At 42.2% G+C, this 23,486-nt stretch overlaps 1 protein-coding gene across 2 annotated transcripts in view; it reads left to right on the forward strand.

The window, feature by feature from the left end:
• The first annotated feature begins 1,136 nt into the window (after positions 1-1,136).
• Positions 1,137-23,486, forward strand: part of kdm4c (lysine (K)-specific demethylase 4C) — a 32,022-nt gene continuing 9,672 nt past the window's right edge. For both annotated transcript variants that reach the window (XM_035173893.2, XM_035173902.2), the window contains exons 1-17: positions 1,137-1,297; positions 3,367-3,532; positions 3,937-4,112; positions 4,409-4,523; positions 5,682-5,875; positions 8,286-8,335; positions 8,837-8,940; positions 9,174-9,311; positions 9,527-9,720; positions 10,011-10,243; positions 10,456-12,521; positions 12,638-12,752; positions 14,425-14,624; positions 16,438-16,681; positions 18,274-18,350; positions 18,810-18,865; positions 19,027-19,135. In XM_035173893.2, coding sequence (XP_035029784.2) covers positions 3,389-3,532; positions 3,937-4,112; positions 4,409-4,523; positions 5,682-5,875; positions 8,286-8,335; positions 8,837-8,940; positions 9,174-9,311; positions 9,527-9,720; positions 10,011-10,243; positions 10,456-12,521; positions 12,638-12,752; positions 14,425-14,624; positions 16,438-16,681; positions 18,274-18,350; positions 18,810-18,865; positions 19,027-19,135 — 4,215 coding nt within the window. In that variant the 5' untranslated portion in view covers positions 1,137-1,297; positions 3,367-3,388. The remainder of the gene's footprint in view (positions 1,298-3,366; positions 3,533-3,936; positions 4,113-4,408; positions 4,524-5,681; positions 5,876-8,285; positions 8,336-8,836; positions 8,941-9,173; positions 9,312-9,526; positions 9,721-10,010; positions 10,244-10,455; positions 12,522-12,637; positions 12,753-14,424; positions 14,625-16,437; positions 16,682-18,273; positions 18,351-18,809; positions 18,866-19,026; positions 19,136-23,486) is intronic.

Here is a 23,486-nt window from a genome sequence, read left to right on the forward strand (position 1 = left end):
AAATCCCTAAATACTCAAATACTGTGTTTTCCTGTTGTGATACATTATATTTACAAACATTGTATGCATATTATTTATAATGATGCATATGCAAGTGTATAGTTATTGTTAATGTTGTATTGTTTAATGTAAATCACAATGTAATAACAAATGTAAGAAAGCATCAAAATAGAAAACATTTGAAGAGCTACATGGCTGCAACCAACATTTATTTTCTTAATCGATGAATCTGCAAATTCGTTTCTCAATGAATCGATTATATGCTTGATCTTCCGGACTCTTTACACCAACAGAGCTGACTAGTATGGATTTGGTTACATGTGTAATGTTGCCATGTGCAGGTCAGTAAATGTAGTGTTAAAGTCGTGCCATATAAACAGTGTGTGTTTACGCCAGTTTATCACATCTGGTCCTGTTCAGGAGACCATTTACAAAAGGTCATGGTTCCCGACCTGTTGAGACTGGAATATCTTTTTGAAAAGGTTCATTCCTCCAGTAAAGTCCCACAGAGTTTGAAAGGAGCATCTAAGCTGGTTTGGGCACTCCTGGTGGCCACATTCAATGCTAAGACACTAATGTTATATTCTTCTGTACAATGTCATGTATTTTACTGTAGCACATTTACATCTAATATTTGCATTGTAATACCAACACTATGCCATTGCACATGTATGTGGCTCTTAAAAGGTCCAGTGTGTACGATTCAGGTGAAAGGGATCTTCTTCTTTGTTTGGTTTATTGGTGCGTGGCAACCAACATCAAGGTGCATTACCGTCATCTACTGTGTCTTCTTCTTGCACTTGCCACCAACACACACAGCAGCTGCCATTTACATGCCTAGAAATTACATTTAATGCAATTTTGCGTGCAAAAAGAAAGATTTAGTGGCCATAGCTAGATTGAGGCTTGGGCACAGTGGGTTTAGGAGTGGGCTGCATGGCTCTGATTGGAAAACACCCAGATGGCAAATGTGGAGACTCAGAAACAGTAAAACATGTCCTCATCCAATGCAAGAATAATATTTACCCAAAAGGAGAAAACTATTCAGAGACCAGGGAAAAAACTGATGGATTATCTGCAATATAAACACATACTAATCAAAAAGAGCACTGATAAACAGCAGAGGGCGGCAATACGCCATTGCAGCGGCTAGTCAGCCAAACCCGATAAGAAGCAGAAGAAGAAGCCGCTGAGTGGAGGTGGATGTGGAGCGAATGTCCGTCGACTATCCAACCTCAAACTAACTTCACCGCGGTGATTAACAACAACAACCGCAGCACAGTCTCTGTAAATCAAGGTAAATGCTGTTTATCTTCACGGCTACAACTCGTGATTCACCGGTGAAGACTGGGCTCGGCTCTGCAGCTTAGCTGGATCCCAGCTGAGCAGAAACCGGTGACTATTTGGTGCAGATATTAGCCGAGCTACCAGCAGCTAACCCTCGGTGGTACCAGTAGATAAGTTGGCACAATAATGCCAGTGGGCATCTGGCACTGTGTTGCTCGTTCTTGCCATTTAGTGTAAACTTGTAACCAGCAACATGTGCGTGTCAGTGAGACAGCAGACTGGTTCCTGTGGGCCACACAGAGGCACACAGCTACGGGCCCGTCTGCAGCCACCTTGCGAGGGACATTTAAACCCCGTCGACTCCCTCAGTAAGAAGTTGGCTAATGCTGTAAGCTAGGTTAGCTTCCCAGTTAGCCACGCTTTCCCCATTCCCCTCTGTTGTCTCCAAACGCTGGCGAGCCACAGTCCCGTGAGCACACATCCCACTCGAGTGCCCAGTGTGGTTAACATGTAAACACAAGCTAGCTAGCCAGCCGGGCTTCCTGTTCAGCCATTGCCTGGCATCATAACAAAACGTAGGCTAGTGGGCTAGTTAGCTGGCAGACAACAAAGCTCAGCCCGGATACAGACACTCATGAACTATTTAAAGGGAAGCTACCACACCACCGAGCTGTATTATCCCACAGCTGTAGCAGGTGTTTGTATTATTATCATTAAATATACAAAATATGCCCCTGACAGGAAATCCACGTGTTGAAATGGGTGTTTTAATACACACTGCCATCAACAAAGAGTGTAAACACATTGGGTCTCAACACTGAGGCTGATAGTATGTATTTATTCTCTCGTAAAAACTTGTTCGAGCCTGCGATGTGTCTGTTACATAATCGGGTCTTGCGTCACCGTGGTGGTGTTTTTAAGGGAAGTAAGAGACACAGGGTTTGAAAATCACAACATCGGCTTCGCTCCGGGCAACGTGATCCTTTGTTTGGATGCGCAGAGTTGGGAGTGGGATGGGATGGGACCCAAATCTGAGAGGACTCGTTGGCACCCGCGAAGCATCAAATCCACATCCGAGTCTCTACCTCCATCTAACGGTGAACTCGCCACCAACACACGGGGCAGCTGCCATTTACACGCCTCTCAATTACTGTTGATGGCACAGAGGCCGTAAGAGTTGGTGTGATTCTTTTTTTAAGGTGTTGGAGAGAGAACATAAACCAATACAAGTGACATTAACATTTGTAAGCAATTACATTATTTACATGGTTTTTATGTTACAAATCTGCCATGAATACAGGTGACGGTCAAATTTAACAGACAATAATTGGCAACCACCAAATAGGTGACTCTAGTTTGCAAAACACAATCAATGCAAAAATAAAAGTGGAGAATAATAGGAAATATAAGAATATCATGTATAAATGAACACACACTAGATTAATTTATAACCATCAAATTTTAGGTCGCATGAAGAATTATAAAAAAAAACAAGTACATTTTTAGCAACTTGATACAATTTCTTTTTGTGCCTGATTCACAATATCTACTCACCAATTTATTAAATGATCATATTTAGCTTTTAAAGCAGATGAATGGATTCTCTGGTTATTACCTTCGCCAAGGAGGTTGTGTTTTTGGCTGCATTTGTTTGTCTATCAGACCACTGAACTGATAAACCACAAAACCTGGTGCAAGGATGCAGGAAAGACTTTAAATTTTATTGTGCATCAAGGATGTCTTTTTCACTTTCTTTAGCGTTGCGAGTGTTTCAAAATTTGACTTGATTTCTCAGAGAATAATTCATGAAGCTTAGTGAAAAAAAAAACCTGCCACATTTAAGGGACTGATATTCATGAGTGTGTAAAATTTGGAGCAGATCCAAAGAAAAATCTGGATCTACTGTATTCTTATGTGTTTTCATAAGGGGACTGTTGGACCTTAGTGGAGGTATAAACTCTACTGTGTGCCATTCTATTTAAAAAATGTTGACGATTTTACATTGTCTGACATTTTTGGCCATCATCTGTCTTTCCAGAATAAACTGCATTTCTACTAATGAAGTATTGATTTGTGCAGGTCTATCTGGAGAGGCGGCAGGATGGCGGGGGCAGAGGTGTTCACCCCTGCAAACCCCACCTGCAAGATAATGACCTTCAGGCCCACCATGGAGGAGTTCCGGGACTTCAATCAGTACCTGGTTTACATGGAGTCTCAGGGTGCACACCGCGCAGGCCTGGCAAAAGTAGGCAACATCTTCAGTCTCAACTGTAATAAAGTTTCAATCACACTGAAAAATATTGATGTTGATCTGTAAAATTTAAGAACCATGTAATCGAGTTTATGTCCACAAGGCTGTTGTGCCAAAACCTCCTCTTGCAGGCCTTCAGTTTGATGACGGTTGTAAAGTGTCATTATGCATCGTTAGGGACTGGATGCAGCTTTATTCAGCCAGAAGAAAGACAGACATGATGAGCATATAATATAACTAAATAATAAACTAGATCCCCTACTGGACATTGTGGGTTAACTACTGTGGAGTTGATTCCCAAGGATGACGTGCTGATTTGGATGATGTATTTGTACAAGATGACTCTGCTCCTGCTTATTTTCAACAAGAAACCGTAACTTCTCTGTCTGTTTCCTCAGGTGATCCCTCCCAAAGGCTGGAAGCCCCGTCGTACATATGACGACATCGATGATCTGATGATAGATGCTCCTATCCAGCAGATGGTCGCTGGCCAGTCGGGGCTCTTCACTCAGTACAACATCCAGAAGAAGCCTCTCAATGTGCAGGAGTTTAGGCGACTGGCTAACAGTGACATGTGAGTAATATGGAGGATGTTAAAACTGTATTTTATACTGTATTTTAGAGGGAGGGAAAGCTCACATAAGAGCATTAAAGTACATTAAAAGGTTAAAGTTGTGCTACCAATGTAGTTCATGGGGTAACCTACACTATTTGTGGTATATTCCAAAATCTGTCGTACAATTTTAAATTCTAGATGAGAGGAGAACCTGTTAGTGTATTATTATTATTTGCTAAGAAGGTTTTTTTGTGTACAAGACTGCACATGCCCTACATCTACAGTACTAAATGTAATTCCTTTCTCCTCCACAGGTACTGTACACCTCGCTACCTGAATTATGAAGATCTTGAGAGGAAATATTGGAAGAATCTCACTTTTGTCTCGCCCATATATGGAGCTGATGTCAGCGGCAGCCTCTACGATGAGGTAAATTACTTTCTTTCTTCTATTGTTGCCCTATTTATACACTTGTTGGTTTATCTGTCCCTTGTGATCAGCGTCTTTAGTTTCACTTTCACTGATTTCTTTACAGATTCAGTTTTCTGTATTGGTTCTGCCTTTTAAAAAATGTAATATTGTAAATCCCTGTAGTGGACTGTAAATATACTTATTTTGCCGGAGGGTGCTAGTTTGACTTCAGGTTGGATTTTTGCAAGGAAAGGAGAGCAACACTTAGAGTACAACAACTTGGAGCCGAGTCCCATGTCTACAAAAAAATGCATCAGAATACATGAAATACTCGATTGAATAGGGAAGAAGTGTGCTACCATGTGAGCTAGGTGGCGCCCTGCACACAGAGGCTTGAGTCCTCCCGCAGGGGCCACAGGTCTGGTTCCTACCCAGCCCTTTGCTGCCTGTCTTCCCCATTCTATCTCCCCATTTCACACTTGAACTTTATTGTCATTAACATGTGAAAGCTCAAAATATCTTTAAAAAACAATCCATTAAATAATCATAAAGATTTTACTCGTATGACTTTGGTCGGGACTTTCAAGTCTGTTCTGATAGATGATACAGGTTCAGAGTGCACACTGTACTCGGTGTAGTGCTACAACAAATTGATGCTGTCATTTAGATATTTTGGTCGGCCTTAAGGGCTATACCTCCATTTTCTCTCTGTGTTAAGTCTTAATTTTATAGTGTTTTTGTTGTAATAAAACAAGAGTTAGTGCCTGTGTTGTGGCTGGAATGTTGGATAACCTTTCATCATCCTCAGCTTAAACGAAATAAGATAGTGGACGTTTTACAACCCAGAGCAACTATTTTCAGCAGCAGGACTTTAGAGGCTTGGTACATGTGGCATTTGTCACTTTAATAGAAGCAAAGTGACCATATTCTGGTGTTGCTCTCTGTCAGTGTGGATGCTATTAAGTAAAAGTACAATTTTTTTTTTTTCTCCTGCTTCACATTTCCCCTGCATACAGAGCTGCTTGTCAGGTTTTCAGTATTTTTAACGGAGAGCAACAGGGTTAATATGACAGCTGACCAACCTGAAGAGCAACGAGTCTCATATTTTGTATAGAGGATACCGATTGAATTAATAACTGCCATACTTACCCATCTCTCTAATGCCTGATTTCCCAGGATGTCGAAGAGTGGAACATCGGCCACCTGAACTCCGTCTTGGATGTGATCGAGGAGGACTCTGGCGTATCCATCCAGGGGGTTAACACTCCATACCTGTACTTCGGCATGTGGAAGACGACATTCTCCTGGCACACTGAGGATATGGACCTGTACAGCATCAACTACCTCCACTTTGGCGAGCCCAAGTCCTGGTGAGTATGGGACGGGGATTTAGCCACATCGGATTAGCACATGAAGAAGCAACACAATTCAATCCAGTGCAACAGCACTACTTATTAGCCTGAATTATCATCGTGTTGAATCAACAACACAATCACTGAACTCACAGCAGCATTCAAGAGTGCAATTTCTTTATAAAAATTATAAATGTAGCCTGAGACCTACAGAACTCGTTATGCCTCACCTCTAGGATAACATGCTTTTTCTCACCTTTTTGTGTAGTATTTTTTCACCTTCAACTTGTCTAACCGTCTTTATTTCTAAGGTGCCTGTACTCTTTGTACTGTGTCCTTCATATATGCATATTCGCATTTGTGTCAAGGCTGCCGTCTTTAGTACTGTTAGATGTAGATTTTCATGATTAAAGACGATTTTAATTAAACACAAAGTCATAGGTTTCATTTGATTAACCTTGCATATCACTCGCACATGGCCCTTCTTACTCGTGTGCACACTTATGAGAAGGCCACATGCAGTGGTTATGCTTTGGAGAGTTTAAATACTGGTGAGAATAAAATAAGGTACAACATAAATAGCACAAGGGACTTGATTGCTTGTCTAGGGACAGAATGTGTTTGGAGCTGTGTTATTCTCCCAAGCGTGTAAACATATGGTGTGATTTCTTGGGAGCTATCATTCCTGTCTGCACAGTGGAGCAAGGCAAAATTGAATCTGGCTTTTTGTGAGAACACAAATGTCCGAGTTAGATAGTCTGAAACTTTTCCTGCCAGCTCCCTAGTAAAATATCAGGAAAGTTTTTGAGTGATAAAACAGCTGGAGAAAATCCGGAGAATTCAGGGTGGCCGTATTAATGACGTTTCTAACAAGGGACGGATGTGAAACTGAAAGAATACCAATATCCCAGGATAAAGAAGAGGAGCCATACACGTAGAACAAGCGGACAAAAGATGTCAACTTGGAAAGACAACAATATTTTCGAGCTTTTCATGATAAGGGCCAATGTGCCATAAGCCAAAATATGTGATTTCTGCAGTGGAATTTATACGTCATGTCCTGCCACCTGCATGCTCTACTCAGCCGCTACCGCTCATCTGTATGTTCCAGACATTTTCCTGTTGTTGTGAATGAGTCTGACTCAAAAAGTCTCCTTCTGCATTCTTTGTCTGAAAGGCAAACTCCTGTTTTGTCTGAAAACGACGAAACTTTTTCAAAGTTTTTGTTAAATTTCATAGAAAATGCCATATTCACCAGAATACATGCTACAGGCCAGAATATGCATTGCATAGGTCTAGTTGGTGTTCGTTAAAGAGCTTATGTTGTTTAATAGGAGAGAAGCTGGTTCATTGGGAGGTTCACGATATGTTGATAATGTTGGAACAAGAGGTGAAGAATGCAGGTTGATCGAAATGGAGTTTTCTGTCTATTTCTTTGTCAGCTTGGTTTGCTCCATTTCTTTCTCTCTCTCTTGCCCTGGAGGGAGTTTTGCTCATTAGAGCAGTGAGCCCTGCAACCCCACAGGGATCAGTGTCACAGCCAGACAGTGACACACACACACCAAGAGCAGCCTAGTGTGCCAAGTACCCCCACACATGCTTACCTTTTATCATCTCGCGCGCGCACACCTACACACCGATGTACACTCTTTCATCTTCCTGGTATTTTGACATTTCGTCCCTGGAGGGGAGCGGCTTAAAAATGCACCTCTCTCACATCCCCACAATCCCCCTCTCCCCTCCAACTTCCCATGTCACCTCTACCTGTGGTTGCCTCCTCCTCTCACCCTGTCTCTCGCTGCTCTGTTAAGCTGACAGTTGAAATGATGATAGAAATGCCACAGACCTGAGGGCGGATGGTGCTAGTCAAATGGAATGCCTAGTCGAACCTTGGGGGAATCCGGTCACGCTCTCTGGGTTTCTCGCTGGAAACTTTGGGAGTAGTTTAAATTCAGATTGCATCAGTGGCGAAATTGTGATTCTCATACCTCAACAGCAGCCACTGTGCACTGGCTATTTTATCCCCATCAGAGGATAAAGTAGACTTTTACTTACAAAACTTCCAGAGATTTAAGGATTGTTGCTACGGAGACATAAAATAATATAGATGCCCAGATATTGGGAATTAAAAAGAATTTCACCATTTGATTTGAAAATCTAAAAGCAAGCAGATGAAGCAGGATATTTGAATGTTTGCATGAGCTTTAAGAAACCATCTTTCTCTACATTGTGATGTGTTTGTCAGTCTTCTTGCAATTATTCATTCATCCACCACTTGATGGCAGTATTGAAATTGTAAAGCTTCTCCTTGGACTCTTGTCTGCACCTTGTGCTACACTGTAGACATAATGAACAATAAATGTCCAGAATTTCCCCTACACAATGGAAAACAAATAATCCTGTGTGCTCTCTCTGTTTTCTCGAACAGGTATGCCATCCCCCCTGAGCACGGAAAGAGACTGGAGCGTCTGGCTACAGGTAAAAGGATCATTTATATTCTGTTTCAATCCTCCACATAAATGGAGATTAGGGGGAGGCAATTAAATAATTATTAAATAAGCATTGCAGCATACAGAAGCAGGTCTGCATCGAGCAACAAGGTACAGCACATAAATTAAATCAGCAGCGAGAGGGCACGGGAGGTAACGGCGAAGCTGAAGATGCAGCATACCAATGAGGTGCGACTGCAAACATGCAAAAAACTATGCTAGAGGTGTAAACTGTACAAATACTTATGGAAAATCCATACTGAATCAATTAAATAAAATAAAAAAAGCTTTCAATGCAGATTACTACACTGGAGAAGTATCACAATAGAGTAAAATACTATAATTTTACTGGTCACATATTAAGTTTAAAATTGGCAGCATTTTTCTCAGTATCATTGTAAATTGAATGTTAAGGTTTTTTTTGGTCTTGTCAAGCAAAACCAGCAATCTAAATACATAGTTTTTAATGTTGTCTTTGTGCATTTTTCAGGTTTCTTTCCTAACAGCTTCAAGGGATGTGAGGCATTTCTCCGTCACAAGATGACTCTAATCTCCCCGTCCATACTGAAGAAGTATGGCATTCCCTTTGATAAGGTACTGTTCCTCTTCTTACTGTTTACACTCTGTTTATTTCATGACATTATGAAAACGGCTTGTCCTGCCGCTAAAATTAGCGCTGCTTGTTTTGATTGATTGCAAAAAATGTGCTGCTGCTTACTTTAATTATAGTACTTCATTTGTAATTATTTTTTGATGAAGTTCTGTACATTGTCACTCATCCTGTCTTACGTCTCTTTCCCTCCTCCTTTCCCAACACAAACTGTTAGATAACTCAGGAAGCTGGAGAGTTCATGATCACCTTCCCTTATGGCTACCATGCTGGTTTCAATCATGGATTCAACTGTGCAGAGTCCACTAACTTTGCCACTCTGCGCTGGATAGACTACGGCAAAGTTGCTACACAGGTAGCGTCCAATTTATATTATTCTTAAAATTGTGTCCTGCATGTCATTGATGATATATGTCAGATTTCAATACAGATAATTTCAGCTTCAGGTGTACATTTTACAACAAAATATATTTTATTTATGGCTCAGGAGTGGACACAGATGTGTACAAGGCCTCTTCATGTTTTGTCTAAATCAGATATAATATTTGTCCTCCTCTTTCCCTCCTCTAGTGCACATGTAGCAAGGATATGGTCAAGATATCCATGGAACCCTTTGTGAAGCGCTTTCAGCCCGACAGGTATGCCAACTGGATGGTGGGCAAAGACTCTGCACCGCTTGATCACACGCATCCCACTCCGGGTACAACACCAGAGCTGCAGAGCTGGTTACAGAGGCGCCGCAAGAACAAACCTGCTAATAAAGGGTACTGGTATTATACTCGCTAATTGTGCAGATTGTGATTTTGCAGTTTTAATCAGGAGTTGGCGTGGTGACGTTTGAATATTTGATCAAATAAAGATTATACATTTTATGTAACATTTGAAGGTGATGATGAACTCATAACAAGGGGGCCGATGCCGTTGGTGCATTGACCTCATGTTTATGACTAGAAATGTTTTGGAGCTTAAAAATATTCCACTCTTACTTTAATTTTGCTGTTAACCAAGATTTACAGTTTCAATTGTCTTTTATTCCTCTCCCTTCTTACAATAGCATTCACTCTCGTATGCGCTCCAAGCGCCTCAGAACCACAGAGGAGCCCGTTGGCCTGGATGACAGCTCGACTCTCAGCAGCAGCAGCAGCAAAAGGAAAGGCCTGGGTGGGCCGCCTGCGTCCAAAGTGCGCAAGTCTGTAGCAGGAACAAACTCCAGGGAAGAAGAGAAAGGGAAGAAAAAAGAAGCCGAGTCGAAGCACAACCAGAATCAGATCTCTGCTCAGCTTCCTGGTAAGAGACTGACTGATGGCACTAGAGGAGGGCACACGATCGTAGGGAGTGTCTGTGTGTATGTGTGTGTGCATGATCAAGACTTAGTGCCTCTCCTGTTTTCTTATTCTGTATTTCTGAAAGTTCTCTCAAATGAGATTTATCAAAAATATTTTCAATGTTTCACTTGATGGTGGATTTCAAATTTGGTCCACTCCCTTTGTCCTCAACAGATCCCTGCAGACAGATGTGTGTGGTCAAGGTAAATCGTGTAGAGAGTAATATTTTTGGACTTTCCAACAAGGACACATCCCATAACTCTCACTGCGGTCCGTTTCCCCCCCCTGCTTCACCAGTAAAGAGTGACTTAAAGGCAGAGACGGTCAATCATATTGACCCTCAACACCTCTCAGGGTCAGGAGTCCCAAGCAGGACTCCTGAAGGACTCAGACAATGGTCTGAGTCTACACAGATGCATCCCAGAATTAATGAGCCACGGTGTTACTCTGCTGAACCACAAGACCTCTCAACTTCTCAGGACAGCTCTGTCAGAGTCCCTCCCCTGGAGGCCCACACACTCGGCTCATCCTCCCACACTACAGGAACTTCTGCTGAGACTGAAATGAACCCTTGTCCCCCTGACTGTGGAGCTCAGACAGCGAGTTCCTCCTGTAGTGAAGACACTTTAAACCCAACACCAAACACTGACAGCAGCATGGACACCAACAACACTGCTAAAGCAGAGAAAATAGACAAAGTTGTTGATCCAAAACATATCAATACACACTCCACAGAAGCACTTTATGATCTCAAAGCTGAGCCAGTAGAGGGGGATAGCTACACATCATGTAGCCGTATCTCTCCTTCTGGACACATTTGTAATTTAGAAAAAAAAAACACTGAGGAAAATATTTTCCCTCCTATGCTACTGAGGAATGCAACAGTTATGCCAAAACTCAGCCTTGAGCAGGCAGATAAGACTGGAATCAGCCCTACGCCACCTGTGCTGACCCAGGAGATGCCCTCGCTCACCCCGGCGGAAGATGGGCTGACTCGAGCCCCAAAATCGACTCCGTGCAGTTACCAGGCTGCACCTGTGCTACAGCGGGAGACGCCAACTGGCGCTTTGTCCTCGCGTGGAGCCAAACAGGAAAAGAAAGAAACTGAATTAATGACATCAAAAGATTCTGTTACCGTAGAACATGCCAACAACTGGCATTTAGATTCTCAGTATAATTGCGAAGTGGCAGCAGCATCGCGTTTAGAGGGAAACGCGGCTCATTTAACTGCCAATGCTGTGCACAAAATAACATCTGGTGGTGCCCACGAAATGCTAAAAATGCCAGACATTACTGCAGAGAAGGATCACACAAAGCTGGAAAATCTTACTCCTGAGCAGATTGATGCTGCTCCAGACAGGCTAGTACAGAGTGATGCACCTCAAACAGAGCAGAAATCTAACTTGTCAGAGTTAACAAGTAAAGATATCTCCAAAGATCCAGCTCAGAGAGACAGCACGTTATGTCTGAGCACTGCTGGCTCTCTTTTAACTGGTACATCAAACAATAATCCCCCAGCACCTTCCCTTCAGTTATGTTCTCAAAGGGACAGCCACTCGGAATTACAACTAAACCACCACACGTCATACTCGTCTTCACATTGTTCTTCCCATAACCCATACATGGAGCCCAAACCGTTCTCCAGCAGCATCTGGAAAAACTTCAATTCCCAGAGTCCTGCAGTACTCATCCAGAGTCTGCATTCAGAGCTCCCCTCTGACTTCACCCACGACCCGCTAACTTACACCATGTGGACTGAACCTCAGTGCAAAGAGGTCACAGACCTGGAGGACCCTGACCAAGAGTCAGAAAGCCAGGAAGAAGAAGGCGGGCCTCTCACCTGGGCCCAGCTCGAGCCCACCTCTCTAGTTTCAGTGGGTGTGGTAGAGCCCCTTGGCCTTTGTGGAGAGTATGACCTCCACATAGGGGAAGTGGATGGAACCGAAGCCCTCTCCCTGTGCAGGGAGCTGGGGAGACAAAGGGGGGCAGAGGGGAGCCTACATTCAGATGCTGCTGTTCTACCTCTGGAGATGGGAGGGGGAGAACAGGACGTGGTGTCTGATATGGAAGAAGGGGGATCTGATGGCGAAGAGGCGGAGCAGCAAAATGGTTTCAAAGAAGAGAGCAGTAGTGACTCATCTGATGAGGAGGAGGAGGAAGAAGAAGAAGAAGAAGAGGAAAATGATACAATTAACTATGAGTGTGATGAATCAGGCCTGGAACCTGGGGAGGTTTGTGCTGTGAGTGTTTCCTTATTGTCTTTTTCATTTGCAATTATACACATTGGTCTTTTTCTCATGTTTACATATACAAAAACAGCCACTGATTATTTTCCCTTTATTGCTTTCCATGCTAGTACCCTGCTCTGTCAGTGAAGAGGACCACTAAGAGCTGGCGCCACCCACTCAGGAAACCGACTGCAAGGGCTGTACCCACTGCTGTCAAACAACAGCAGGGCACCAGTGATGATGGTGGGCCACACACACACACACAACACACACACACACACACACACACACACACACACACACACACACACAATGACAAATGCAGCTGCTACAAGTCAAGAGTATTGCTCATTTCACAGGCCCTGTTCAGACCTTATGTTAACATCTGTCTCATAACTGCACACGTCTGACTACAGGTGTGAACGCACCCAGGATGCATTGCAGACTCATTAAAGATCCGATCACTCAGACCACATTCAGACGGCCCTTGAATGTGCCCAAATACATTCGAGGGCCGTCTACTCAGCTGACGTCCTCTGACTCACTACAGTTTTTTAATTAATCAAATACATCATTACTTTTCTCATTGTTTTGCATACTTTGATTTATTTGTTCCAGCGATCCAAACATTGACAGCCATGCAGGGTTTATTTCATTCGATTTCAAATGGAACAATTTCGATTTTGTGTGTGGCGCGTTGATTTGCTGAACTCCTCCATGCCCCAATCGTTCTATCGGTCTCTCTCTCTCAGTCAAACACGCACATACGCACTGACCAGACGTCTGTTGTAGTTGGTCTGGCTAACAAGTCACAACAAAGCACTGATCTTTGCAATCAGACATGATGAAGCCTACATGTTTATTTGCATATAGAGCAGTGGAGTGAGATCTGTTGAGACGTATGAGAAGACTCATTCTTACGCAAAGTGTGAACTGATGAACTGATCAGTGACGTTTCCATTTGTGGTTGGTGCTGCATAGTGGTGGCACAATTTCCAGAAATCCTGTCTTTTGTCTTCTGTTGGTTGCACTGCAGTGAACCATAATACAGTCACACAACTTTTTCGTAGACCAGTTGTTTATGTAGACCAAAACCCTGTTTTGAATAATATCATAAACCAAATCTTTGTTGAAAGAGAAGTGTTGCGAGCTTAAAAGTATTCCAAAAAAGTTTCAGTTGTACTGCATATACAAAGAAAAGTTTTAAATATGAAGTAATGTCAGGTAACATTTGTGTTCTCCCACTGTATAGCTTTTATAGCCATCGAGCCATTCCACTGTGCGGTCCCCACTTCCCCTTCTCATTTTTCACATTTTATGTCCCCCCCCAAATGATTCTTCTGACGTCAATGTGCACATAAACCAAACAGATATAACTCTCAGGCCTACCACAGTATAATGACCTGGTGATAGATACTCTATTTGTTTTCATGGTTTTAACAGGATGGAGAGGAGGGGGCTCCATTAACAACAAATAATGCACATATACACACACAGTCATATTCCTCATCTCTATGGTTGTGAAAAAGGATGAATAATTCAGCAACCATTTTACTTGCTTATCCCTGAGGAAGAAATGACCATGAAATGACCACGGCTATGCGGCTATTTTATGATGATAAGAGCTCTTAATCATTTTGTGCAGTTTGATAAACAGACAGGCTCCTATTCATTGACATTTTTTCAGGTCACTAGAGGAAATTGTCACCCCGCTGGATGGATTAGGTCTGACTTAGAGAATGATGCATGCTGTGGTTTTGACATTCAGGTAACACGATTCTTTCAGATTCATAATAGGCTTAATTAACAAACTACCGGGCAAAGGAGATTTGTACTTGGTGTTGCATGACTCATCGTCTGGGTCGGACAGATAAGTGATTACAAGGTTGTGAGGCTTTAGTTTGTCTCCACGTAGAGCCCCCTGAATCGAGCCTGGCAGAGGAGGAGGAAGAGGAGGAGGAGGAGCAGCAGGAAATGGAAGCGTGGGCAAAGCCCCTCATCTACCTGTGGCAGAACAGGAAGAGCTGCTTCACGGCAGAGAGGGAGTACAACGCTCATGCAGCCACCATGCAGCCGCACTGCGCTGTGTGCACACTCTTCATGCCATATTATCAGGTAAAGGGGAGTTCAACACAAATATATGAATAGTGTCATTTGCTGGATGTTTGTATCTAATACCTCTTCTAAACAAAATTTGAGAAGGTATACTTTTTAGTTTTTTAAACACAGATAAACCTGACTCTCCCATTGTCAGCAGAGGAGTGTACCTCTGTTTTTCCTCTGATGTTTGACATCATAAATGCACCCTCACCTTGCTGCCTTGTTAAATTAGTGCCATTGTGTGGGTGTCACGCTTCATCGCTGGCGATACAAATCCACGTCTACTGCAGATTCATTGGACCGTGGCGTGAATTCCGATTGTATCCATTCCCATTGCAGACAAAATCCAGATGTTAGTGGGTGTTAGTGGGTTTTTACCATTGGAAAATCGGCTTAACATGCAGTACAGTTCCTTTTTTAGTGCAGTTGTACTGTAAGATGGCCTTCATACAAATACACAGTCAAAGCATAAGCACACCTTTAACTACAACTGTATTTGTCTCAGAGCTGACGATGGAGAAGACAATAGGAGCAGATCACTCATCTTTCATCCCTAAAGTCGCCCTTGGACCATGTATTTTTTTCTCTCTAGGGGAGATGGGATGATTTCAATTTAACCTGCACTGGTCAGTGATTCTAATCCTGTCTGGTGCATATATCAGTGATTTTTTTTTTTTTTTTTTTCAACCCTCCCCCCACCCCTAGTAATAGTTCCTGCCCCAAATACATAATGCTTTACAATGAACTGGTACGGCCTTTTAATTCCCTCTTCAGAGAGTTACTTCTGCATTTAGAGGTTTAACTCTGTTTTCGTTGCGAGAATTGCATTTACTCTTGCAGGGTTTCATCAGTTCCGCACAGTGTGACAAGTGAAACAGAAAGACTAATAGAATATCTACACATTCTAGATATCTGTCTTTCTGTATTTGCCTCACACATCTTGAGAACCGTTCATCTCATTGGCCTCACACTTGGCATGTGTATTGTTAAGGCCAGAGGAAGTGCAGTGTCAAATTTGGTGTGATTCTTACATAATGTGTCCAATATGAAGAAACTTTGAATAGAGAGGCGAGTCTGATTGTCCAGTTCAGGGTTCTGCATACTTAGTCGAGCTTCACCGAACTTTGAATGAAAAGTTGAGAAACTGTTTATGCAGCAGTGGTGGCTTCAGGGTTCCGTGGACTGAGTCCCACCGCAAGTTTTTATTTGCCGTTTCTCAATGACTGCAGGTCACTTTAACAGTTTCAGAAAAAAAAACTGCAACCAGCATCATCACAGGTCAAACAAACAGCTCAGTCCAAACAGGCAGGTTAAGAACAGTCACTGCACTAGTCACTTATATCATACATTCAATTATGAAGGAAGAAGTAAAGGATCTATAATGTGATGTTACAGATGGTCCTTTGTGTATCACTGAACCAGTTATAAGTGCAGTGGGCTGCATGTACTTGTTCCCTTCTATTTTTATGTGTCCACATGTTTATATTGTGCATTTACTTATTTATTACTTTTTTTTGCTGATGTTTCCTTGTCTTTCTGTCCCGTCTGCTGCTGTAACACGGCCAATTTCCCTGTTGTGGGACTAATAAATTGTTATCTTTTCTTATTATGAAAGCACCTCTAAATAATGCTGAAGTTAGAAATAATAGGCCTGTCCTGATGAAGGTTACAGGGTTTCTCGCCAACCAATTTTCCCACTGGCTAATATAATGTCCAGGTGAGCAAATTGTATGAAGAGCGAGGAAATATTTTATTACCCCGACTCCCTGTGTAATACTAACAAGTTCTTACAAAGTGCATGACATCACCTCTTCTTTTTCTTCCACAGCCTGAAGACAAAGCAGAGGATAAAAGTCCCGCCGCTGCTACGGAAACGTCCACATCTTCCTCGCCAACGGAGGGCCCCACGCATCCCTGCAGAGGTCTGAGGAGGACCAAGCCCCTCGTCCCAGAGATCTGCTTTTCTTTCCGGGAGCAGAACTGTCCCCCAACTCCCACCAACCCACTGCTGCAGGAGGATGGCACCTCCCCTCTGCTGTACTGCCAGGGCTGTTGCCTTCAAGTACACGCAAGTATGTGTCCACGGGAAGAGAAGTTTGTGTGTACATGTGAATGTTTGAGAACGTGAAATGTATAGTTTGTCGATCTCTATATACCAGCCACCTCACACACCCACATTATTTAGTTTCTACATGTTTTCTCTCTAATGTCATTGCAAGAGGGTCAGTGGGTTTAAGTCCACTGACTCACTCCATCTCAATGTTCCACTTCCCTCTCTGTTTCCCTTTCTCTCCCTCCTCTCTGTGGTTTGGAGTATTTGATTTCCATCGTCAGCCGAACGAGGGTGAATCCTGTCTCTACCACACATACTTCCTGTCCAAAAGCCCCAAGCCAGTGCAACAAGGCCTCACACACACACACTTAACAACCCTGGAGGTTTTCTGTTCCACAGGGCGCACAGATGCTGAACGTTGTACATTATCACAATCCTTCATTCACACACTTCAACAAGGGTTTTTCTCATATCCCCACACAGGTTGCCTGCATCTTAAGCCTTCAGCCAGTATTCTTAGTTAGTTTTTAAAGTTTTAAAGACACTTTCTTGAATCTATGGCGTTGATGGCACATTGGTTCTCCCTAAGCAAGACTAGTTTTGAAACCCCCTCGTGGTGGTGTCCACTGAAGATGGGGTCTTCTATAGGTGTTAAGTATAGACTGCATGAGAGCTAAACTGTTGTTCCCTGTGTACTACACATGTACTGACTTGCTTTGTGTGACTGTGTGGAGGTACAGTTTGGGAGGGTGGGAGATGAAGTGTATGTCATTCAACACTGATGGAAAAAGCCACAAGTTTGGTTTTGAGAATTGAGACCCAGCAATAAGTACGAGTTGATAGAACTTTCCCTAAGTTCTGTTTTCTGAGCTCGGGGAAAGGAAAGAGAGGTGAGCTGGGATTTTATGTTTGGTTGTTTTGATGGAAGAGACATACTCTCATATACAAAGTTGTTTCTTACGAAAACGACTCTTACCAGGGGATTTTAACCAGCTGCCGGCTTTAAAAAGAATCATATTTGTCTGAGTTTCACGTTTAAAGTGTTTTTCTTTGAGAAGCTACCACAACTTGTTTTCTTTATAAACCATTTATACCACGACAAGGACACAGACAAAAAAAAGAAACAAAAGTGCAGCATTTACACAAAATGGCTGGATGTTTTTCATTCTACTTTATGCTCGGCAGTGTCCGTCAGCCGTATCGTATTGTGCAAGCTGCACAAGTGTCTGAAACAAAATTATCATGCCATTGCAAGTCTGGCATTGCTGCTTGTGCTTTGATATGAAGAGGAACTCACAAGCATTTGTAAACAAAGCTGTACACCAACTCTACTCTTGTCTGTATTTCTTCCTTAACCACATCAACATAAAGATCAGTTTTTCTACTTAGTCTGCAATACTGTGCATTTCTGCATGGAACAATATCCCTGTTCTTACCAAGAATCTCTGGAGACAATGTGGTTATGGTGTTTTTATTGGGTTATTTATAACTGATGTAGACTTAACACCATGTTTAAGTCAAGCATTTTTGCATTATAATGAAAATTGCCACTTTAACATGCATTTGTGTCCTTTCCCTTAATGTTCACCTATTCATTTCCTCCATTTCCAGGCTGCTATGGTGTCGCCGCAGATGTCATCAACGAGCAGTGGTCGTGTGATCGTTGCACAGAAGGAAGCTTGGCAGCGGTAAGACCACTTACCCCCATATGATGACCCTTTTCCTTCCTTCCTAATGTTACAATTGCTTCCTAGAAGTGGTGTAATTATATGCATATACATGTAAATGCAAGGCTATTGAAAAAACAATTACTGGTTAAACCTCTGACTCCAAACTGGTCTTTATCTTATGTCAAGAGACGTTACTGCTGCTAATATTTATCTAACTGTTAATCACCCCCACTTTTTCTCACAAAGCAGATGTATCGGGTGCTATCTGCTGTTACTTTGTGGTATCGTCACTTCTCTGTCGTGCAAAAAAATCTGCACGGCTCCTATTTTTTCATGGTCTTCACTGTTCCTCATACATAACAACGATCATTATCTATGAATCTAACCCTGTTGCACACGTATCCTATGCAGTTGTTCACTTAAGCATGTGTAAGGATGTTACTGATATTGCTCACTTGATTCTGTTTGCTTTCTCAGGAGTGCTGTCTCTGTAACCTCAGAGGTGGAGCTCTGAAGAAAACCCAAATCGACAAGTGAGACAAGCTTTTGTTTCCGTGATTAACTCTGCATACTCATCTCCGATCTCCAGAGCGCAGACAAATGAACTGTCTGTGGGTCTTAATCATTCTAATGTATTAATTTGTTTGTTTTTGTGTGTGTGTGTGTGTGCGTGTGCGTGTGCGTGCGTGCGCAGATGGGCCCATGTGATGTGTGCTCTAGCGCTGCCAGAGGCGAGGTTCAGCGACGAAGCCAGGAGAAGTCCCATTGACACCAGTAGGATCCCTATGCAGCGATATAAACTGGTGAGGAGACACACACATAGAGATGCAGCACTGGAATTCCCCAGGTCCTTGAGGACTGGCTCAGTCTAATTAATGAAGTGTTCACAGTTCTAATTAACAATGTGAGACGAACATGCCCGCAATCAAAGCTAGATAATTAACCACTGGTGGGCAGGAGAGGGGTTTGAGCTTGTGTGTGTGTGTGTGTGTGTGGCCGTTTGTCTGTACGTGTATGGGCGTGTGTCTTTTTCTTGTGTGTGTGCATGTATTATGTGTGTGTGTGTGTGTGTGTGTGTGTGTGTGTGTGTGTGCGTGCGCGTGTGTGTTTTCTTAATGAGAGAGCTGGAGTGTGTCTCAGCAGACCTGACATGTTTGCCTCTATAGTTAGCTTTGTGCTGCAGGCACAGTGATAGCTCAGCAGAAAGCAAAGTGTTGGAGAGGTACATCCTCACACAAGAAAGATGGATAGCAGAGATAAATCCTGCCCTCCATTCCCAGCTTATTTGATTGTTCCCCCACTGGGTGTTATATTTCAAGGGAAGCTTGAACCTCTTTAGTGTATATTTGATTGATTCATGACATGATATACGACTCCTTAAAAATGAAATATTCTATCTTTTTAATATTAAATGCTACAATTAGCAACTGCATGAAGACATTTTATAAACATAAATGCTGTAGTTGATTGTCAAGATGATATTCATATAAACTCAGTGGTTAAGGTACCAATCTTGATCTGCAACATCTTTCAATTATTTTCACATATGAAGATGGTAGCAGGAGATTTTCTTGGTGATGACAACAGGATAATATGTGGAACGTTTTTTGTTTAAAGCACATTGAGACCAGCATCGGTTCTTATCACCAATAGCTGTTGAATCTCATTTTCTTTCCATGTTTTCCACATCATCTTCGACATCTTCTACATATATGGCTTTTCTTCATGCTGAGATATGTGTTCTTTTCCCCCTCATTTGTAAATGTTAGAAACGTCATCAACATTCCCACTGGCTCGCTTTGAATTCTTTATTGGGATGGCATGAAAAACTCTGGATATTGTCCAGAGCTACTAACTCAGAAATATAATAATAATCACATACAGCCCCTCCATAATTTCAGGCCAAGATCTGAACTTCAGTGCATGTCTCAAAGCAGCTTGAGTGTAGAGAGTCGCTCAAGCTGCTTATGATTTAAACTTTATAACTAAGGCTGCAACTAACAATTATTTCCATTGTGAACTAATCAGTTAGTTATTTTCCTGATTAGTAGATTTGCTTATAACATGTCAGATTATAATAATTGACATTTTCTATATGTTAGACTCCCAAGGTGACCCCAAAGTATAAAGTTTACCGTTCTCAGCGAGCAGATACCTCCGCCTAAGCTAACGCTCTAACTTGCCATGTTAAAGAAAGTAAAAAAAGTTCTTGGATCTGCAAATTTATGCACATGAGCTCCAGAATTTAATTGGGTGCTTCCTCGGGCCATATACCATACCCATGATAACCACGAGCTGCTGGTTGTTTTTCAGTTGATCTACACTTCGACAAATCCTTGCAGCTCTGGGGATACTGCTGTTGTAGTTACTGAATGGGACTCCAACACTCGAAATGAAGCTCATTTAGATAATGAAAGCACAAACCACAAAGACAGTTTCTGTATCCAGGGGCCAAAAATCTGAACAAAGACGAAAATTGTAGTCCATACTGGAAAGGGTGGGGTGCTCATAAAAACCGTGTCATTTAATTCTAAATTGCTTTTTAATGAAGACTTTTCGGGTACTTCCATCCATTAGCCGTTAAGTTCATTCCAGTGCCAGTTTTTCTTGACATAACTTTGTAGCAACGAAAGTAGATTTATTTAGAAAATTATGCATAAGTATTATAAATTTCCTCCCTCTTGAAAGGTTTTATCTGAACTGAAGATGCATCCATGACAGCAATCTGTTTGTTCTCCCCACAAAATGACAGAGTCTCAAGTTTCTACTGCCAGTTTTTCACTGAAGTGCTGACAGAAGAACTTTTTGGATGGACTTTGCTTCAGTTGATGATAAAACAGATGGGTTTCTTGTTTTTTATAAACACCCCCTTTTGATGTCAAATTTAAGGTTAAACATGAAACTGCACAGAATGTTCGAATAGATAAACCCCTTCAAATATACTGCTTTAGAAAACTCCAATGGCACTGAGTAGAGGGTGTATTCCTCTGCCAAGGCCCAACAGTCCTTAAATTCAATTAAGCTGCAGCAAATTTCAGATGCTCATAGATATCAGACACGTGAATATGTCCGATTTCTTCCATGAAGATCCATGAATTATTCCAAGAGAAAACAGTAAAAAATGCCAAAAAACACTCACAATGTTGAAGAAAGTGCTACAGAACTGTTGGATCCGTACCCTGACCCGGAGCTGCACCAGTTTTCGTGGCAATCTGTCCAGTAGTTCTTTCTCTTTACAATCAAACCACCAACAAACAGACAGGAGTGAAAACGACCTCCTTGGCGAAGGTCATGAGTTATGATGAGACAGATTTTTATCTTCATTGTTATTCAAATTAAATGAAGACATTTTTAGATGTTGTAATCTCTCTCCTTGTCCACCTCATCATTTGTGTGTCCGCTGCGTGAGCCACGTGTTTCAAAGCTCACTTTGGACCCATTGCTCCTGCAGCAACCCGTTACATTCATAATTTACTATCGCTCAACACACATGCACACAGGCGCGCGCACGTACACATTCATTATTTACTGTGGGAATGTTCTTAACGCATGGCTCAACACAGGCACCCAAATACACCCAAGAGAAGGTAGAGACTTGGAGGGGGAGGGTGGGTTGGCCTCACTCGCACACAAACTCGGACCCTTTTAAAACTATGTTGACGTACATTCACAATTCAACTTTTATTTTCTGGTGCATATTGTTTTTCCAACAATAAATGTAGATGAATACAAATGAACACACTCATATCTCTTCCCCATACACACACACACAGATAGATAGTGCGGCATGCCAGTCAGAATCTCGTCATACCGGCCTTAATAGGTGGACGAGACAGTCAAGCCAGTTCATCGGTGCTGTGCTGTCCATAATGGAGGAGGTATGGGAAAAGGCATTAAGAGATGTAGGCCAGGTTAGTCCCCAAGAAAAGCTCAGAGTGAAAGTCCCACAGTTCAGAAATAGAGAAGCAGCAGAATCTTCATTAATAAGAATAAAAGGGATAAAGTTAAAGGATTTTCATCACAGATTTTAAATTGTCTTCGAGATTGCCGTGCGAGAAGAAAAGAAGATTTCTCTCTACTCTCGGTACAAAAAGCTCCTGATCCTCCGCTGATATCTGAATTAAGAAGACTAAGCTGATAATTGTAAAGGCGAAGCCCGGCCCTGCTCTCTGGGTTTAATTGAATTAATGATGGTTATAGGTTAATTAATTAGTTCAGCTATTGATTTTCTCCAAAGAAATGAATAAATTGGATTTTGTTTCAGAGGCTTACCTGATAAGGACACACAAGTTTTATACTTCCACAGCATCACCCTCTTATCCACCTATCAAACGCTGTGCTACTCTTCCTGGAACCATTAGCATTTCATATATATAATATGTTTGTATGTGTGTATATATATGTAGTGGGAATTGAAACATCTTAAAGTCATTTTTAATATTCCATATCTCTATACTCCCACATAAACGCACCCAGTTCTTCTATGCAGATAATAGAATAATAAGTCAGTTTACGTGCCATCAATCCTTTCCATAGACTAGATTTCATATTTAAAACTAGATAATTCCCACTTGATTTCACTGACTGCTCTGCCACATCCTCCAGGGACCTTTTCTTACATATAGATAGACTTATTATCCATCAACATGCATGGATATTTTCAGTATGGATTCCCATGAATTAGATGATTTGGATGATTTGGAAGATAAGAAGCTGCTACACAAGAGAGAAGAAGAAGACAGGACGGGACAGGAAAGGGAAGCGGAGAAGAGAGCATAGATGGGTGTTTTATTAGGAAATGGAGTGAGACGGGAGGCATGCTGAGGGGGTGAAAGAGGAACGGGGAGCGAGTTGGGTTATAATAGGATGTCGTCATTTTTTCCCCTTTTAGTCGGAGAGTGAAGGATTTGTGGGAGAGGAGGAGAGGGGAGATGCCGCAGTAGTGGAAATGGACTTGATGGGCTGTTTGGTGCAGAAAACCAAGATGGTCTTAAAGGTTTAGCTGCGTGTGTGTGTGTGTTTGTGTGCATGCGTGCATAGGATGTGTTTATGTGGCATGTGCAGTTGTGTACTGCTCACAGACCTAACACAGAGTTTAAATGACCACAACATACACATAGCAGCCCTGGTTTGTTGTGGAAACCTCAGATGATG

This window comes from Hippoglossus stenolepis, chromosome 2 (assembly GCF_022539355.2).
Source record: "Hippoglossus stenolepis isolate QCI-W04-F060 chromosome 2, HSTE1.2, whole genome shotgun sequence".
Lineage (NCBI taxonomy): Eukaryota > Metazoa > Chordata > Actinopteri > Pleuronectiformes > Pleuronectidae > Hippoglossus > Hippoglossus stenolepis.